General features: G+C 42.2%; 1 protein-coding gene across 3 annotated transcripts in view; it reads right to left on the bottom strand.

Moving 5' to 3' along the window:
• Positions 1-19,401, bottom strand: part of NR3C2 (nuclear receptor subfamily 3 group C member 2) — a 358,568-nt gene that overhangs the window by 49,019 nt on the left and 290,148 nt on the right. For all 3 annotated transcript variants that reach the window (XM_012470050.2, XM_064383709.1, NM_001308519.1), the window contains 2 exon segments: positions 18,935-19,285; positions 16,876-17,020 (listed from right to left, as the gene is read on the bottom strand). In XM_012470050.2, the coding sequence (XP_012325473.1) occupies positions 16,876-17,020; positions 18,935-19,285 (496 nt within the window).

Raw genomic sequence — 19,401 nt, 5'->3', positions numbered from 1 at the left:
TAAGAGGTGAGGCCTAGGCTTCACCATTCAATAACCTGCTACAATCACCTCCTGTAGGAGGAGATCAAGTAGTGAGAACAGAGCCCTCATGGATGGGATCAGGGCCCTTATGAAAGGGTTGAGGGGGTGAGTGTGGCCCTCTGTCCCTTCTGCCAGTGAGGACATGGTGCGCTTTTCCTCTGGTAGAAGCAGCAACAAAGTGCCATCTTGGAAGCAGGTGGCAGCCCTCCCCACACACTCAACCTGCTGGCACCTGCATCTTGGACTTCTCAGCCTCTAGGACTGTAAGAAACTGAATTTCTATTGTTTATACATTACTAAGTCTCAGGTACTTTGTGAACAGTGGCACAAACAAACTAAGACAAGCCATCAGGAAAAAATAATAATAAAGCAAAGTCATTCCTCTGAGTAATTTCTGGAACTGAAATTTCAATGATTTTAAGACCAAGGACTGGTGGAGCTGCAAAAAAAACGTTTTCAATTTAGAGCAACCATCTCTAAGAAAAGAGCACGGAAGTTCATACTGAAGTTAAAAAAAAAAAAAAAAAAAAATTTGTCCAGTCTGTGTTCTCTCTGGAAAAGTCTGTAAAAGCCTTAAGATGCCTAATTTCAAATGTAAGACAATGGGATGTAGCATTTTTATTCAATAAAAATGATATTGTCCCACTCATTCCACATAAGGTTGGGAAGGGCAATGGAGCAAAAGGAAGGGAAAGAGAATGGGTCAAGCAGAAACAAAAAAATGAGAGGGGAAAGGCAGGGGACCAGCCATGGAGGAAAGGAAGGGAAGTGGAAATGGCGAGGGAACAAGAGGAGAGGGGAAAAGAAACAGCCCCCTCCCTCTGACACACAAGCCTGCAGTTCTTTGGGCCCTGTGGTTTGACAGCTTCAACTCTGGATTGCAGAGACCCATCCCCTTTCCTGTATCTCACGCCTGGGTTGTGCCACCTGCTTCACTATACCCATCCAATTCTGACCCTCTCAGAGGACAACATAGCTTTCAAGCTACACAGTTTTACCCAAGCGCATTCCTTGACCACTGCAGTCCAGAAGAACCACCTGCTTTTTAAACTCCTGCAGTGCCCATCTGTAACACCTGTCACTTGTCATTTGTCTTCACCTTGTTGGGCCACTATTAATGCATCTAGGTCTTACTTGTCCAGTACCTCACCAACTACACTATAGAATTCTAGAGGATGGAACTTATATGTTTCATTTCCTTCGATTCTACACAGTAGCCGAAGTGTCCACCGTGTAGACAGTTTCAGTATTTACTACTGACTGGTGAAATGCTGGTCCTTGTTCATCTTTCAGCTAAATAGTAAAAATAAAGAGATTTTTAATCTCACTTTAGGGGAAGTGATTAGGATATTAATTTATAATACTGTACTCCTTTTTTGAACACATTCTAACTACATGTTCTCATAGCTATGAGAATAAATTATCTCACTGATATGGTAGCACTGTATGATCGTAACCATAGGGAACCTTGGAGACTTCCATCTCCATCATTCTGCAGATGAGAGGAGAAATGTGGTATAATGAAAATAGCATGCGCTGTGAGGAGAGTCCTAGACTCAGACCTGAGGCCCATTTCTCAGTGTGATGTGATCTTAGATAATTTACTGGATCTCTCTCTGCCAAGGCAGCTGCATCATTTATGAAAGAGTGACAATAATATCTGCTTTAAAATACAATTGTCTATAAAAAATATGATTTATACAAAAGCATCAAGTATAGTAAATGGCATGTGGGAGGCTCTGTACATAGTTTGCTACTAGACACCAGCCCTTTCAGGGACTATGTTCTATCTAGCTTTGATTTTCCAGCATCTGATATATAGATTAAGCCTTTCTTGAATGAGGAAACAGATCCAGACCTTGAGTGAGGCTTCCCCAAAGCCAGGCAGAATTAGGGTCTGGGTTGGTTTTCAAGATCACTTTAGTGAGTGGTCTGAGGGCTCCAGGATGACCCCAAAACTTTTTCAAAGAGTCTGTTAGATCCTCTTTTTTCCAACCACATGTCTGGGTGAGGCTAAATTTTTTTCAGATACCTCCCTGAAAACAACCCATCACAACAGACTAAATGTAAGAAGAAGAGTGAATGCCAGATTAAAGGAATTTGCAAGCAGGCAAAACAATGTCATTCTTCTCACTTTTTTTTGAAAAAAAAAAAAGTTATTTTTCATAAAAATATCTGTTTTATGTTATTTATATAATATATAATGGCTTTATGCTTCTTTTAAAATAAATTGATAAATGAGCATTTTAGAAAAGTTGTTTTAATTTCTAATATGGGTAAATATCAACAGATATAACTTACATAAAGAAAAGCTCGTTAGGACTGTCAATGATTTGAGAGTATAAAAGGGTTCTGAAAACACCATGTTTACAAACGAAGTTTACTAACAACGTTCGTGACTCGGCCTTACGTTTGCAACAGTTGAGCTCTTAAGTACTGTCATGATATCAAGAAGAAAAACAAACATGGAGAAATAATTTAAAATATGAACCAAAGTTCCAGTTTTTCTGTTTTTTTTTTCTTTTTTTTTCTTTGGAGACGGAGTTTCGCTCTTGTTACCCAGGCTGGAACGATCTCGGCTCACTGCAACCTCCGCCTCCTGGGTTCAGGCAATTCTCCTGCCTCAGCCTCCTGAGTAGCTGGGGTTACAGGCACGTGCCACCATGCCCAGCTAATTTTTTGTATTTTTAGTACAGACGGGGTTTCACCATGTTGACCAGGATGGTCTCGATCTCTCGACCTCGTGATCCACCCGCCTCGGCCTCCCAAAGTGCTGGGATTACAGGCGTGAGCCACCGCGCCCTGCCAGTTTTTCTAAGAATACTTTATTTCCCATTTGTGTTGTTTATATATTAGGCACATCTCTTTCACCTATTTTATTTTTTTTTGACACAGGGTCTTGCTCTGTCGCCCAGGCTGGAGTGCAATGGTGTGATCTAGGCTCACTGTGGCCTCGACTTCCCTGGGCTCAGGTGGATCCTCCTATCTCAGCCTCTCGATAGCTGGGGCCACAGGCACATGCCACCACACCTGGCTAATTTTTGTATTTTCTGTAGAGTCAAGCGTTTTGCTATGTTGCCTGGGCTGGTCTTGAACTCCTGGGCTCAAGTGATCTGCCCACCTTAGCCTCCTGAAGTTCTGGGATTACAGGAATGAGCCTGGCCATCTCACTTATTTTAAAGGATAATTCTTATGAGATGATATATGATTAGTGCTATGATTTGAATATGTCTCCCAAAGTACATGTGTTAGAAAGTTAATCCCAAATGCAATAGTGTTGAGAGGTGGAGTCTAATAACTGGTGACTAGGTCATGCTGCCCTCATAGATGGATTAATGTTCATAGGAGTGGGTTATCTTGAGAGAGGATTTGTTATAAAAGCAAGTTTCAGCCCCTTTGTGCTCATGCACATTCTCTTTCTCTCTCTTTCTCGCCCTTCTGCCTTCTACTATAAGATGATGTGGCGGGAAGGTTCCCGCCAGATGTGGGCTCCTTGATCTTAGCCTTCTCAGTCTCTAGAACTGTAAGAAATAAATCTTGGTTCTTTAAATTGACGAGTCTCAGGGATTGTGTTATTGGAAACAATGATGATTGGTCAGTAAGAGTTCCAAATATATATTGTGTCTGAAACCATTATTAGGCTCCAAAGCTCTATACTGTGTGTAACTGCCTGAAAATTCAAAAATCATAGTCAAGGTGGAAGCCTTTATGTAGCCGAAAAATCTGAGCTTTGGACAGAGAGACACCTGTGTTCAAAACTTTGGGCTTTGGTCTCCTCATATTTAAAAGCAGGATACTAAATTCCAGACTCACAGAGTTATGAGGATTAAATAAATACATGGTATTGGAGATGGTATTTAGCACGACACCTTTCACAAGCTTCCAGCATCAGCTCAGAATCCTTCAAATCGCCCTCTAAACTACTGATTATCAGTTACTTTTGCACTGCAGTGCCCAGGTGAGTGGAGAGTGGCATACAGCTGCAGCAGACAGGAAGTGGGGAGTTTATAAACTGCTAATTCCACTGCTTCTCTTGAAGTGGTGTCTGTTTCAAAGTAGAGGGGCACAGATGATGTCTGTGATGATGACATTAGACAAGGCAGCCACACCTGCAGGTATGCATATTGGCTCAGGCAACACTCTGACTGCACCTCTCCTGATCCAAATTCACAAGTGTGCTTTAATAACGAGGCTGAGGGTCTCTAAACAGGACCTTCTTGTTTGTTTCCCTTCATCCTCCACTTGTTTCTTTCAGAAAAGTGTCAGATGCCAGAACCCAGGGAAAACTAAGAAACCTTTTCAGAGCCCTCCCCAACATAACCCTATTAAATAAGCTTGGGGTTCATGGGAGGAAAAGGGGAAAAATATAAAACGAAAATCATCGCTCATGTGATATAAAAAAAATAATCGTGTGGTTCAGTTTCAGTTCTGGAAATGTCTAAGGACAGAAGTTTATAAAATGCTTCAAACAGCAAGACACATTCAAGTGTGTTCCCCTTCTTCAATCCAGAGCAGTGCCAGCAAAGCTACTATCTCTAGGTCTTGTGACCTCTGTCAAGTGGGGGAAGTCTGGAGCCCTCCTTGGTCTTATAGTTGACTGACCCATTCCTTACCGCCTGCCCTAATCTTGGAATAGAATCACCACATAAAAAATAGTTTTTCTCCATGTACCAAATTTTCAATAAAGAAATCTACTCCAGGTTGGGCATGGTGTCTTACACCTGTAAATCCAACTACTTGGAAGCCCGAGGTGGGAGGGCTGCTTGAGCTCAGGAGTTCGATGTTACGATGAGCCATGATCATGCCAGTATGCTCCAGCCTAGGTGACAGAGTGAAACCCTATCTCTAAAAAATAAGAATAAATTAACCAGTTGTGGTGGCTCGTGCCTATATTCCTAGCTACTTAAGAGGCTGAGGCAGGAGGGTCGCCCGAGCCCAGGAGATTGAGGCTGCAGTGAGCTATTGTGCCAGTGCGGTGCCTGTATGACACAGTGCGGCCCTGTCACTACAAAAGTTAAAAAGAAAGAAAGAAATTCATTCCAGGGACTTTATTTTATATTGCAAAGAAGAGTATTTTTAGCTGAAGAGACCAACGCCCTTGAGCATGTTAACTGAAGTAAAAAGCAATATGCTAATTTAGCCACACTAAGCCTTTTAAAGATAATATATGATCTTAAACTGTTTTTGACTTTTATTAAAAATGAAAAATAGCTCTCCCTAGTTAGCCAGAATAAAGCTTGGGTGTATTGCTTGCATTATTACTACTCTATCTGATCCCAATATGGTAATATATAGCTTAAACAGTTCATTCCATTTGCAGTCTCATATTTGTTTTGCTTTAATCTCATACTATCCTGGCAATTACCCAGCTTCATTAACTCCTTAGGAAATTTCTCAAGAACACTACAAGAAATATCATACATGGAATATTAACATACAGCAGTACTCTTGCAGTAAAACTGAAAGAAGTCTGCAAAACTGAATCTTTTTCATTAACTTTACATGTTAAGCTCCCAAAACATAGGTCAATCCACATCAGGAAACTGAGCTCTGACCCATGTGCCAGAAAGAGCACACATTAACAAACCAGAAACAGATACTGAGTGCCAGTTATATATAAAGTATTTTGCAGCCAGGCATGGTGGCTCACGCCTGTAATCCCAGCACTTTGGGAGGCCGTGTGGGTAGATTGCTTTATTGTTACTCAGGAGTTTGAGACCAGCCTGGCCAACATGGTGAAACCCTGTCTCTCCTAAAAAACAAAAATTAGCCGGGCGTGCTAGTGGGTGCCTGGTAGTCCCAGCTACTCAGGAGGTTGGGCAGGAGAATCGCTTGAACCCGGGAGGCGGAGGTTGCAGTGAACCAAGAACACACCAGTGCATCCAGCCTGGGCGACAGAGCGAGACTCCATCTGTCACACACACACACACACACACACACACACACACACTCTTTGCTAGACACTATGGATAACTTTAACAAGGGTATTTTCTGTACTCTAGGCATTTACAGTGTATCTGGAGTAAAAAACATATAAAGACACAGTAAGTACCAAATGACTGAGATATAAAAGAAGTACTATAGAGCAGGTGTCCCCAAGCCTGGGGCCACTGACTGTATTACAGTCCATGGCTTGTTAGGAACTGCGCCCCACAGCAGGAGGTGAGTGGCAGGTGAGTGAGTGTCACTGCCTGAGCTCCGCCTCCTGTCAGATCAGCAGCAGCATTAGATTCTCATAGGAGTGCAAAGCCTAGCTGAACTGTACATGAGAGGGATCTAGGTTGCATGCTCCTTATGAGAATCTAACTAATGCCTGATAAGCTGAGGTGGAACAGTTTCATCCTGAAACCATCCCCATACCCTGCCAGGTCTGTGGAAAAATTGTCTTCCACAAAACCAGTCCCTGGTGCCCAAAAGGTTAGAGACTGCTGCTATGGAATTTATGGGGGAAGCATCATTCTTTAACAGTAAGACAAGTCAGCAGGGAGAAAGTATGCTTTAGGTTGGGCTTCAGGGAGGGAGAAGGGAAGTATTAGGAGCAAAGGCACAGCAGTGGAAAGACCCAGGGAAGAGAAAGGTTAATTTGGCTGGTGTGGACTGTATGCAGAGAAGCAGCAGGAAATAATGCTGAAAATATCATTTTAAAATTAATTAGTTCATCAAGTGCTTAACTAATGCCAGGCAGTATTCTAGGAGCTGGCAATGCAAAGGTAAATCAGACAGGCCAGGTTCCTGTCCTCCCAGAGCCTACACTAATATGGGCAGGAGGCTTGCTAGGGAGAAAACACACACGTGATAAAAGGGGGAGGGAAGTGGCAGGAGTCTATCTGTCTATCCTAGATCTGATCAGCTGTAGGATCTGCAGATTCTAGATCATACAGTTTGGTTATGTGTCCTTCCTAAATCTCATGTCAAATTGTAATTCTCAGTGTTGGAGGTGGGGCCTGATGGGAGTGACTGGATCTCAGGGATGGCCTTCTTTCTTTTTTTTCCTCCCTCGACAGGGCCTCGCTCTGTCATCCAGGCTGGAGTGCAGTGGCACAATCATGGCTCCCTGCAACCTCCACCTCCTGACTCAAGTGATTCTCCCACCTCAGCTTCCTGAGTAGCTGGGACCACAGGCATGCACCATCACGCCCAACTAATTTTTTATATTTTTGGTAGAGACAGGGTTTCACTATGTTGCCCAGGCTAGTCTGGAACTCTTGAGTAGCAATCAAGTAATCCACCCACATAGCCTTCCAAAGTGCTGGTATTACAGGCGTGAGTCACCAAGCCTAGCCCTGGGGGTGGATTTCTAATCAACGGTTCAGCACCATCTCCTTGGTCTGAATGGTGTCCTCCCGGTGATAGTGGTCACTTAAGTGTGTGGCGCACCCCCTCCCCCCTTGCTCCTGCCTTTGCCATGTGATGTGCCTGCTCCCCCTTCACCTTCTGCCATGATGGGAAGCTTCCTGAGGCCTCCCTAGAAGCAGATGCTGGTGCTAGGCCTCCTGTACAGTCTGTAGAACCATGAGCCAATTAAACCTCCTTTTTTTATATATAAATTTCCCAGTCTCAGGTATTTCTTTACAGCAATGCAAGAACAGCCTAATACAGATGGTCAGGCAAAATCTCTCTGAACAAGGAATATTTAGAGCTGAGACGAGAAGGCTCGAAAGAGCCATCTTCCTGCACAGAGAACAGACATTGAGTCAGGAATGAGTTTGGATCCTCAATGTACCAAAACGAGGACAATGTGGCTACCAAGGGCACTAGTAAAGCCCTTGAGGAAATTCATTGAGATGACAACTTATTACTATTATTATTTGTGACAGAGTCTCACTCTGTCACCCAGGCTGGAGTGAAATGGCATGATCTCAGCTCACTGCAACCTCCGCCTCCTGGGTTCAAGCAATTCTCCTGCCTCAGCTTCCTGAGTAGCTGGGACTACAGGCGCCTGCCACCACATCTGGCTAATTTTTGTATTTTTAGTAGAGACAGGGTTTCACCATATTGGTCAGGCTGGTCTTGAACTCCTGACCTTGTGATCCGCCCGCACAGCTTCCCAAGTGGGATTTACAGGATTATAGGCGGGAGCCACCACGCCCAGCCAACAACTTATTTTAAGTAGTACTTTTGCTGTTGTCATATACAACTGTCAGGGTTGGGATCCAAGCTCTGCTCTCTGGCGGCACTGCAGGCAGGACTGTTTCACAATGCCGCCTTCAGTTTTTCTGCTATGCCACCCACCTGTACCTACTACTGGACTGTAAGCCCTAGGAAGGAAGGAAATTTTATTTTGTTTACTGTTGTATTCTCAGTGCCTAGAACAGGGCTTAGTACACTTAAGTTGCTCAATAAATATCTGCCAAATGAAAGGACAATAAAATATAATTTATTTCCTTCTAAGAGTAGTCCAAAATGAGAGGCAGGGCTTTGTAAAAAAAAGAAGACAACTGAAGAACTGAGTTGGGAAGTGTTCCCTCGGTTCTCATGTTAACACTCCCCTCTTAGGTGTTTGCACCTTTCTCGGGCACAGGCAGTCCCTATATTCTGTGTGCTCAGTCTTGGAACTTCTCTTACTGTGAGTCTAACTCAGGATCACCATCGCAGCAGGTTACTCATTTCTTCCAGAACTTCCCTCCTCTCACTTCCTCTGCTAAAATGTCTGGAAATTACTTTCTTTTTTTTGAGACAGGGTCTTGCTCTGTCATGTAGTAGGCTGGGATGCAGTGGTGCAGTTGTGACTCATGACAGCCTTGAACTCCTGGGCTCAAGTGATCCTCCCATCTCAGCCTCACAAGTAGCTAGGACCACAGGTGGACACCACTCTGTCTAGCTAATTTTTTTGTAGCGACAGGGTCTTTGTTGCCCAGGCTGAACTTTTACTCCTGGGCTCAAGCAATCCTCCTGCCTCAGCTTTCCAAAGTGCTGGGATTACAGGTGTGAGGTAGTATGTCTGGTTAGAAGTGACTTTCTACTTCAACTCTAATTCTTATCACTATGACAGATTGACAAAGAGGAATAAATACTATTTTAAAAAGAAGTGGGGGAAAGGAGGGAAGGAAATAATTCTGGTTTGGGGGACTTGTATCTACCTTTCGTCTGTCATTATATATAAAACTGAATGACTGTTCTTATTTGTAGCTTATAAAACCTCCTCCATGCCACTGTACCTCCTCCTAGAGTTCTCCCTGTCTAGCCTCATTCAGGTGGGAAGATGGTCTCTCAACACCCCTTTTGTGTAAAAACACAATTTCTATTCTGGAGTGCTTCCGCCCTTTGCAGATGAAAATGAACTATTTTCTACTTATGACGTTGCTTTTCTTTATTCAAGAGTCTCAGGCTCCACTGTCTCTGAGGGCCAGGTAGGAATGAAGACAGCCAGATGCAAAATAGGCATTGGTGGTGTTACAGTAGGTAGGCAGACGTGCGCAGGGCAGGAGAGGTCCCTCTCACTGCCACCAGGAATGTCAGGCGACCCTCAGGTGATGGTCAGGCAGTTGTTATACTTTCTCTAGAATAATAATTGGTGTCAGCCAGTGCCAGGTAAAGGCGGTGTCCTAATAGACAAAAAAACCTGAAACTGGTGATCAGCAGCTTCCTGATAGGATCTCAGGAGCTAGGTGAGTGGGCTCAAGCATGCGCATTAAGAGGCAAAATGGTGGAGTTTAATTGGTATGGCCTTCTAAGAATACTGGACTGGTGAGGGAGGAACACCTCAAGTGAGCATGTGTACAAGTCCAGTAAACACACTGTGCATGCTCCCCTCCGAAGGGCCAGCAGGCCAGCCCGCATGTGGACAGCCCACCCCAAGGGAAGAATCAGGGGAAAAGAGACACAATCCCCCAGAAAGCATGCCAGCGTGTAAGACCCCAAGTCAAAAGTCAAATCGCACACTTGATCTCTCAAGTCTCCTGCTTCACCCTCTTCCAAGGTTACTTTACTTCCTTTTGTTCCTGCTCTAAAGCTTTTTAATAAACTTTCACTCCTGCTGTAACATTTGACTCAGTCTCTCCTTCTGCCCCTCATTCAAATTATTTCTTTTGAGGAGGCAAGAATTGAGGTTGCCGCAGACCCAGAGATTCGCTGCTGGGAACAGTGGGTTATGGTGAGGCCGGCAGCACGTGTACCACCTGCAGGGGGCGCTGCTTTCACGGTCAGGCCGTCTGCGGCGGGCCTTGGCCCTCTAGCTGCTGTTGGGAGGCCTGGGTTTTCATAGGGTCCAACGGAAAAATAAGGCATGGAAGGAGGACTTTTTTCCTTCTTTTGAACTTTATTCCCTCATACTTACCCAGAAATTAAAAACGAAAAAGAAAAAAACAAAGGAAATCTCAGGAGGAGGCTTCTTGGCTGCAGGAAAAGAGGTATATGGGGTAACAGGAGGTGGAAGGAGAAGGAGAGAGATGGAGAGAAGGAAGGAGGGGAGTGAGAGGGAAGGGAAAGAAAGGGAAGGAGTGGGGAGAAGTGAGAAGAAACGGGTGCAGAAACCACACAACAGTTTCCCAGTAAGCCAAGGAGAAGTAAGAAATCCTAACATGAAAGAAGGAGAAGGGGAAGAGGGCTGGGGGGAGAGGAGGAGAAACAAAAGCCACCATTGAAGGGGCAGCTGACCACTTCATCCTACAACCCTGACTTCTCTCATCAGAAATGCTGTCTTCATCTATCGCTGGCCCTAACCCTGCTGGGGCAAGGGTCCAGGTACAGAAGTCACCTCCAGTGGCTCAGGAAGATCCAGCACTCCCTGTGGTAGGGGACGGTGGGGCTCCCACCCCTGGCCTCCATGAGAATCCTCTGATCCCAGCCTCCACCACGGTGGGACAGACTTTGGAACACACAGCCCACTTCAGAACGTTAGGTGCAGAGGGACCTCAATGGCACTGTAACATCGGCAGGCTGGCCCAGGGAGAGCCCGCACTGAGGACAACTGGACTGCGCCAGCACAACGACCCCAGCGACTGGGGACACAAAGAAACAGGCAGCACCCCATGAAAACATGACAAGAGGTAACCGATGGCAACTGAGTTGTGTACTCTTCTAATGGAGCTGCCATCACACGACTAGCACTTCAGACACAGGATGGTGTGGGTGGGAGTCACCTTCCTCCCGGAGAGATACTCAGAGAGTCCAGAGAGGCACACGAAGTGCCACTAAGACATCAACACTCTCTCACTCTCGCCAACAGTCTGTGAACCAAAATGATACAAAGTTCAGACGATGAGGACAGTGAAAGATCATCCAGAAAACATTTTGTATTGGGCTACTACTTGAGGTAGTATAAGCAAGTCTATATGCTTAATTTTCAAATATCAGCCAAGATGTGAAAGAGAGTAATACTGAAACTTCATTTCAGAATTTAAAAAAAAAAAATGGAAAAAAATGTCATTACAGGCTTCAGTGGGAGTTTTAATATGTGTAGTGAATTGATAAGAAATTTGAATACTTGCAGTGATCTGTAGCAATATATGATAAGCTATTTCAAGGTAAGATTGAATAATTAATCATTTAATACATATTTGAAAAGTTTTGAGTTTGTAATAAGAAAAGTTCTAAGTTAATTTAAAGTATTAACTCATATCTTCACCCCAATGTTTAATAAAAAAATTGGAAAGAATGTTTCCTTTATTATTCCCTATTTCCCACCTTTCCTTCGTCTCCAGTGACACTAATACCGGAGGATAAGATCTTTGGGAACTTTGAGATCCATGTCACAGTTGAAGGCAGACCCAAATGATCAACCATTAAAGTTTTGTTCCTCTGTTTTCAATACTGCAATGCCTCTGTTCATGACAGCCATGCATCCCCACATCACACTCCATCATAAACTTCATCCTCATCGCCAGAAATGTAAACTTAGGAAGCCCCTTTCAGACTGATTAATAGATTGTTTGGTTCATTTGTTCAATAATTCATTTATTCAGCAAATATTCATGGAGTACCTACTATGATTCAGGCATAAGGCCAGGTGCTAGAGATTCAAAAATGATTAAGCCAGAGTCTGTGACTTCAATGAGGTGTGCCAGTAAAATGAGGCAGAGATACATGCACTCAGGAGCTGGTAACACCAGGTCAGAAGTGGTGTAAACAGCCAAGGGTTGATGGGAGAGCAAGGGAGGATGCACTCTGCCCTCCAGTGAGTGGCATCACTACTGCTTTACACAAAATGCCAGATCGCTGCCTTCCCTTTGGTGGAAGGTACAAAAGCACAGGTAATGGCTCAGGGAAAGCATAGAACATGTTCAGAACATATGAATCTGTAAGGCATGGACAGGCAATGAGCGAGGGATGCTTTGAGTTTTCTAGTTCACACCTCACTGGATCACAACAGCATATCACATGATAGGGTAGTCACATCTCCTTTCTTAAAGCCCTCTCCCTGCGATCCATGTCACAACATTCCTCCTGTAACTACTACCTCCAAAATGAGTTCAAAATTTTTAACATTAGCCAGGACACCTCTTTAGCTTCTGACCTGTAGAAATAACTGCCTATGTAATATGTCTTCTTGGATAATTTTTCAAAGGCAATTCAAACTTATGCTCAGAACTGGCCCCAGGCTCTCCCTCCCCTTGCCCTTCCAAACCTGGGTCTTCTTCCCTTATTCCCTATCCCAGTGAGGGGCACCAAATCCTTCCTGGCACTTGCAGCAGAGGCTTAGAAGTCTCCCTAGACAGCTATGTCTTCCTCCCCTCCAGTCCTTACCAATATCCAACCACTAGCAATTTGTATTAATTTCACCTTATAATATCACCCGGATTCCCATCACAGCCTCCTGTCTGGTCTCCCAACATCAGCCCTGACTCACTTCTAACCTGTTTCCATTTTGCATTCAGAGGGATCACTACAAGAAGCAGATCTGGGAATGTTACCCCATCACTTAGAAAACCTCAATGGCTTTTCCACTGCTCTTCAAACGAAGAACCAAGTCTCCAAGGTGGCCTCTGAAACTCACATGACCTGGCCTTAGGTTCCCCTTCAGCCACACTGTCTTGCTCTCAGTTCACTGAAGGCCCATGTTCCTTCCTGCTACTGGACCTTTGCACATGCTGGTTTCTCAGGCTAGATCAACTTTCCTCCTCATTATACTTCCTTCACCTGGGTAGCACCAGTTTAATCATTCCCAGGGAAGACTTTCCTGACTAGATTAATCTCTCCCATTAACTGCTCTCAGACCACTTTTCCTTTCAATACTTATCACAATTATATTTTACTAATAGAACTCAGTATTTCTGTCTCTCTCATTAGACTGTATGTTCTAGGAGAGGGATTTTTTTTCTCTCACTATTCTAAAATTACTGCTTAGAATATTGACAACAGCTAAAAAAAAATTCCTTGAATAAATTCAAGATGAAGCATGTATACATAGGCATTCAGCCATCCTCTGTAACTTACTGATTTCCCTAAAAAGTATAGGGTCTATCACGGTGCCCTGTGATGGAGCTACCACATCATGCTCTCTTTTTGATGCAATTTGACCAGAAGACTTTATATAAGTTCCAGTTGCTTCCCCAGAGTAGTACCCACCCTAGCCCCTTGGAAAAGCACAGCTCTGCTCTGTTTTTCCCGTTGAGAGAAACAAATGCTACAGAAGTCTAGGTTGGGTTGAGGTCAAAAGTTTTAAGAACAGAACAAAACATTCATTCTAATAATGATATCAGTAACATTTAACTACTTTTAATATTAGAAAGAATTTATCTTTTGTTGTTTCCATTTTATCTGTATCAATATTTTCTAGAATAGACAAATACACAAAGCTTATATGACCTTTTTTTTGGTGGGGGGGGGGGTATTTATTTCCAAAACCCTTTAAGTACATTAATTTTCCCAGGCTTCCAATATAAAGTGCTTTCCCCTAGGTTCCATTTATGAAAAAACATTCTTACAATTCTGTAATTGTTTGGAGCCCTGTATACTCAGATATTTACAAGCAATTAAAAAGTAATAGGTGACACCAAAGGAAAATGCGACAAAAGAAGAGATTTTGACTTCACTACAATTATAAGTGTCTGTGCCTCAAAAGATACTTTGAGTAAAAAGGCAACCTACAGACTGAGAGACATAATTACAAATCATGTATCTGATAAGGGTTTAATATCCATAATATATAAAGAACTCCTACAACTCAAGTACAAAAAGACATATAATCCAATTAAAAACTATGTAAGGAACTTGCGTGAACAGTTCTACAGAGAAGATAAACGAATGGCCTATAAACACATGAAAAAATGTCCAACATCATTAGTCATTAGGGAAATGAAAATGAAAACCACAGTGAGATACCATGTCACGCCTACTGGGATGGCTAGTTAAAAAAAAGAAAAAAGTGCCGGCAAGGATGTGGAGAAATTAGAACGCTTGTACGTTGCTGGTGGGAATGTAAAATGGTACAACTGCTGTGGAAAAAGATGTGGTGGTTCCTTAAAAAGTTAAACATAGAGTTACCATATGCCCAGAGATTCCAGTTCTAAGTATTGAAAGAATTGAAAGCAGCATCTCAAAGACATACCCATATTCAGGGCAACGCTATTCACAATAATAGAAGGTGGAAACAACCGAAGTGCCCATTAACAGATGACTAGATAAAATGTTTGCTGTAGTCATGTTCTATAAAATCACAGCAAACACTAAATTAGCAAATATTCAACTATTCCTCCTGGGGGAAGTTTGGGGTAATGGTCCTTACAACCTCTGGTCACATTTCATTAACTGATTTATACCTGATTTTGTTTTCTGTACATTTCTGCTTAAAGACATCTTACTAACACATATTCCTGGTTTTTTAACATTGAACTACAGCCAACAGAACCATAACTCATGCTTCAGTGATGATTATCTGGCACACGTATTTTCTCTGTGAGGCACATCATAGCTGTCTTGAATTCAGGAACACTAGCTAGCACTTCAGCACTATGTCTAGGGGCCAGCCATCTTAAATGATGAAATCACCAAAAGGCATGAAAATGCAACTCTTGTGACACTAAATAGACTGTGAAAAGGATGACAATCTATAGCACGAGAGCTGAAACAAGATGGTGGAGCGGCCCCTTGTGTGAGCTCAGCTGCAATGTGCTCTCTTGGCAACTCAAATTCTCTGTTGCTCTGCATTTGTCTGTGAATGACCATGAAAATCCTGTGAGTACTGATTTTGAGATTACAAATAAATACAGTCAGTAAGCAAGTATGCAACTACAGAATCCACTAATAAGGACTGACTTGATATAGCTATGATGGAACATTATTCTGCCACAAGAAGGAATGGAATTCCGATGCACACTAAATATGGATCACTGAAAACATTAGGCTAAGTGAAATGAGCCAGGCACAAAAGGACAAATATTATATGATTCCACTTATATTAAATATATAGAGTAGGCAAATTCATAGACTATAGGTTACCAGGAGCTTAGGGGAGGGACAATGGGGAATGATTGTTGAATGGGTTTAGAGTTTGTTTGGGAATAATGAAAAAGTACTGGATATGGATAGTGGTAATGGTCACACAACAATGTGAATGTAATTAATGCCGCTGAGTTGTACGCTTAAGAATGAAAAATTTTATGTTATACACATTTTGTGATAAAAACTGATAGATGTTTAACAAGATTAAATGGGTTGTTTCAATCTGTTAAAATCAAATGCTGAAACACCGATTGCACTAACAGAGATTCTTATTTACCCACATGTACTTTCAAAACAAGAACCCTCTTTAATACGTTTTTTCTTCTGGTTTATAGAACATATTTTAAAACAGGTTTACTATTCAACAGTATCAGTTGATTATTGAGGAATACAAGTTAATGAAAACATGCATGCCAGTTGTCTGGCTTTATGCTTTTGGTGAAAACTGATGCAGTACTAGAATTATTCTTTTTGATAAATTGCCAAAAGAAAGCCACCTTGAGAACCAACAACTGATGTTTCTAATTTATGTTTGGAAGGAAATTGTCTTTGCAGTACATCACATGTGGGCGAACTGGTACTTTTAGGTAAATTACTACTGGTGCTACTAAGGTATGTTGGCACCGTCTAAATTTTTAACCTTTTGCATTAATTTTCTTGCTTTTATCACCAACCTATTTCTCATCTGCCTCCTCCTGTACTGAAACCTATTTGATCACTAGAGAGAGCCATCTGTTAGAATATGGCTCTGGTTGCTATCATAATTCAAATATTCCCTTTTAAGTATTTCTTGACCCAACAATTACAAAGAAGCACTGCTATATATAAACATAAATAAAATGTGCTAATGAGGAATGCAAACAGTATTAAAATGTAAACTTAAAATAGGAAGGAATTTGTGGCCAAAGAAAAATAGATTACAATTCTTTCAGTCTTTTAAAATGTATCATAAAACTAAAAATGTTTCGCTACGGAATAACATTTTGGCTTCTTTTATGATGGCAAAGAAGGGTAATTACGATTGTCATGAAAACACATTGAGCAGCTGTATACTGTTAACAAAAGAACCATTATATGATGCTCATAAAAGCTGGCACTTTATACATTCACATTTCCTAGAAATTAGATCGTCTTCCCAATTGGAGTCGATACCAAAAGAGACTGTTTTCTATTAATTGTGGCTTTGTACCAGTCAATTTTCAGAGCCAACTGGACCATCTTTCTTTTGGGATATATCCCACATATTATTATGTGGAATTTATATATACTGATTTATATATACTCAGAAGTGTACAGTATAATGTTGCAAAGAGTAATTTTTAAGTTCCCCCAAATCTGTAAAATTTTAACGTTAAAAGATGCCAGTTTCAGTAGATTCTTTCACAAATGTACATCTGTTTAGATATTATTGAAAAAAAGCATAACGAATAACTCTGCGGTTTATTTTATGAAGGCTAATTAATAGGTACTTACTCATTAAAGACTAGGTCTGGTGCAAAATAGAGAAATTGGCTGTTCGTATGTTTGTACGATCTCCAGCTCAAGGCAAATGATGATAGACACATCCAAGAATACTGGATTAGGGTAATTTGGTCCTCAAGAGGCAAGTTTTTAAATCCTGAAGAACAGAACAATTAATCACAGAAATACACTTAGCATTTAAGTACATTCCAGGAAGATGCTTCTTAAGTCAATCCTAAACAGCCACCTTTCTTTCACTTTTCTCTTCTCTAATAGACTCAAATCAACTCAACAGTCATTTACAGGCACCCACACAGGCCCAGCCCTGTTCCACATTTCATTTAAAATCATCCTAAATTCTTGATGAGGGCAAACTGTCAGGGCAAACTAAAATTGCAAAATTCAGCGAGTTTCAGTGTGGATGACAGCCTAAAACCCCTGGTTAGATTGAGAGAATTTGTATTAACCTGCAAAACTTCCTTGATCCCACCCATAATTAATAACACTAAAATAAAGGGTAATTTAATATCCATCAACCCCTTCGTATCTGCAATAATGGTGGGAGATTCCATTGTTTATGAGTTTGTGGTGCTTAAAAAATGAGCAAGTGGTGTCTCCTATGGTCCAGGTTGATACCAGACTTTATGATAAAGTTCTGTAGTAGAACATGTTTCCTTGGCACCTGTCCTCCCTGCCTGACAGATTCAAGCTCTTCTTTTGTCTTTTTTTTTTTAAGATGGAGTCTCATTCTGTCTCCCAGGCTGGAGTGCAGTGGCATGATATTGGCTCACTGCAACCTGGGTTTTAAGTGATTATCCTGCCTCAGGCTCTCAAGTAGCTGGGGTTATAGATGCCTGTCATGATGCCCAGTTAATTTTTGTATTTTCAGTAGAGACGGAGTTTCACCATGTTGGCCAGACTGGTCTCGAACTCCTAACCTCAAGTGATCCACCTACCTCGGCCTTCCAAAATGCTAGGATTACAGGCTGGGCCACTGCACCAGGCCTTCTTTTGTTCTTTTTTTAAAAATCACCCCTGCTGTCCCCAGGGGCACCATGTTATTCTTCTGCCTGTGGAATTTCACTGGGCAAGCTTCTCTTCAAAGAATCAGTCAGTGGAGCTTGCCCAACTTTTTCCTTACAACTGCTGGCTGAGCACAGGTAATCTAAGAAACTGCTTTAGATTATCAAACTGAGACAATGTAATGGCAATTGCTTTTCTTTTTTTTGTTTTTTTTTGAGACAGAGTCTCACTCTTTCACCAGGCTGCAGTGTAGTGTCGTGATCTTGGCTCATTGCAACCTCTGCTTCTTGGATTCAAGTGAATCTCCTGCCTCAGCCTCCCGAGTAGCTGGGATTACAGGCACATGCAACCATACCCAGCTAATTTTTGTATTTTTAGGAGAGACGGGGTTTCACCATGTTGGTCAGGATGGTCTCGATCTCCTGACCTCGTGATCTACCCATCTCAGCCTCCCAAAATGCTGAGATTACAGGTGTAAGCCACTGCACCTGGCCTATAATGGCAATTTCTAAGTGATGTTTCTGTAGATTAAGAGGAGCCTTATTAATTAAATTCAATGAAACAAAAAAAATGACTAAATTAGGAATTTCAGGGACAATTTAAAGGGTGCTGGAGGCAAGGTGATTTTTTTAAGACAGAAGAGTCATTCCAGGTCTCCTACAACTTAGTTGGTAGGCTTTGGCTTACTTCGTCTATGCTTAGATTAACCCTCGTTATGAGCTGCTAATGATGGTTCAACTTGTGATTTCATGAACAGAATGTATTTTACCTTATTAATATTTTTGGATGAAATTTTCCATTTTGATTATCAGCATAAGAAGTGTATCTGCCATTTTAACAATAAAATCCTTAATCCTGTATTCTCAGAAGAAGTGAATACAGTACCCATATTTTTCCTATACACTTGATCAATTTGCTACCAATTAAAAAACGTGATATCAGGATTTCATGGAAAGCTAACTCCTGCTGCATGGTTGGAGATGGTGAAGTCTGTTGCCCAGATTTGTTTAGTTCAGGATGCAGCCTGTGAAAGGAGGGGCAATCCTACCTGGAAGTACCTTTGCCCACTTCACGACTTGGATCATCTGTTTGCCTGCTAAGCGGTTGAGCGTGGAGAGCAGATTTTCGGCTGTGTCTGGTTTTGAGTTGTCATAGCCTGCATACACAACTTCGGGTTCAATGTTTTCAAGGATCATAGCGGGGGAAGGCGTGAGTGCTCGTGAGATTGTAGAGAGCTGAGGAACCAGCGCTGTATTGACTGAGGGCTCTTTTGCAGGTGCGATGTACGTCGTCCCCTCCTCTGGGCTTTGCGGGGGTGGGGGCGGGGGTGGGGGCTGCTGCTGCTGTGGCTGCTCCTCGTGAATACCTTTTAACTTTCCCAACTTCTTTGACTTTCGTGCTATAAGAAACCATAAATGATAAGGCCAAATTAAAATTATGTTGGAAAGTTATTGACTTACATTGGTTAAAGCACAGTTTTCTTCTCAACAGGTCTTGTTACATCAATAGGAAGAT

Source organism: Aotus nancymaae, unplaced genomic scaffold (genome assembly GCF_030222135.1).
Source record: "Aotus nancymaae isolate 86718 unplaced genomic scaffold, 86718_ANA_hifiasm-v0.15.2.pri h1tg000033l, whole genome shotgun sequence".
In the NCBI taxonomy this organism is placed as follows: Eukaryota; Metazoa; Chordata; class Mammalia; order Primates; family Aotidae; genus Aotus; species Aotus nancymaae.
This window is presented reverse-complemented; position numbering and strand designations above follow the sequence as displayed.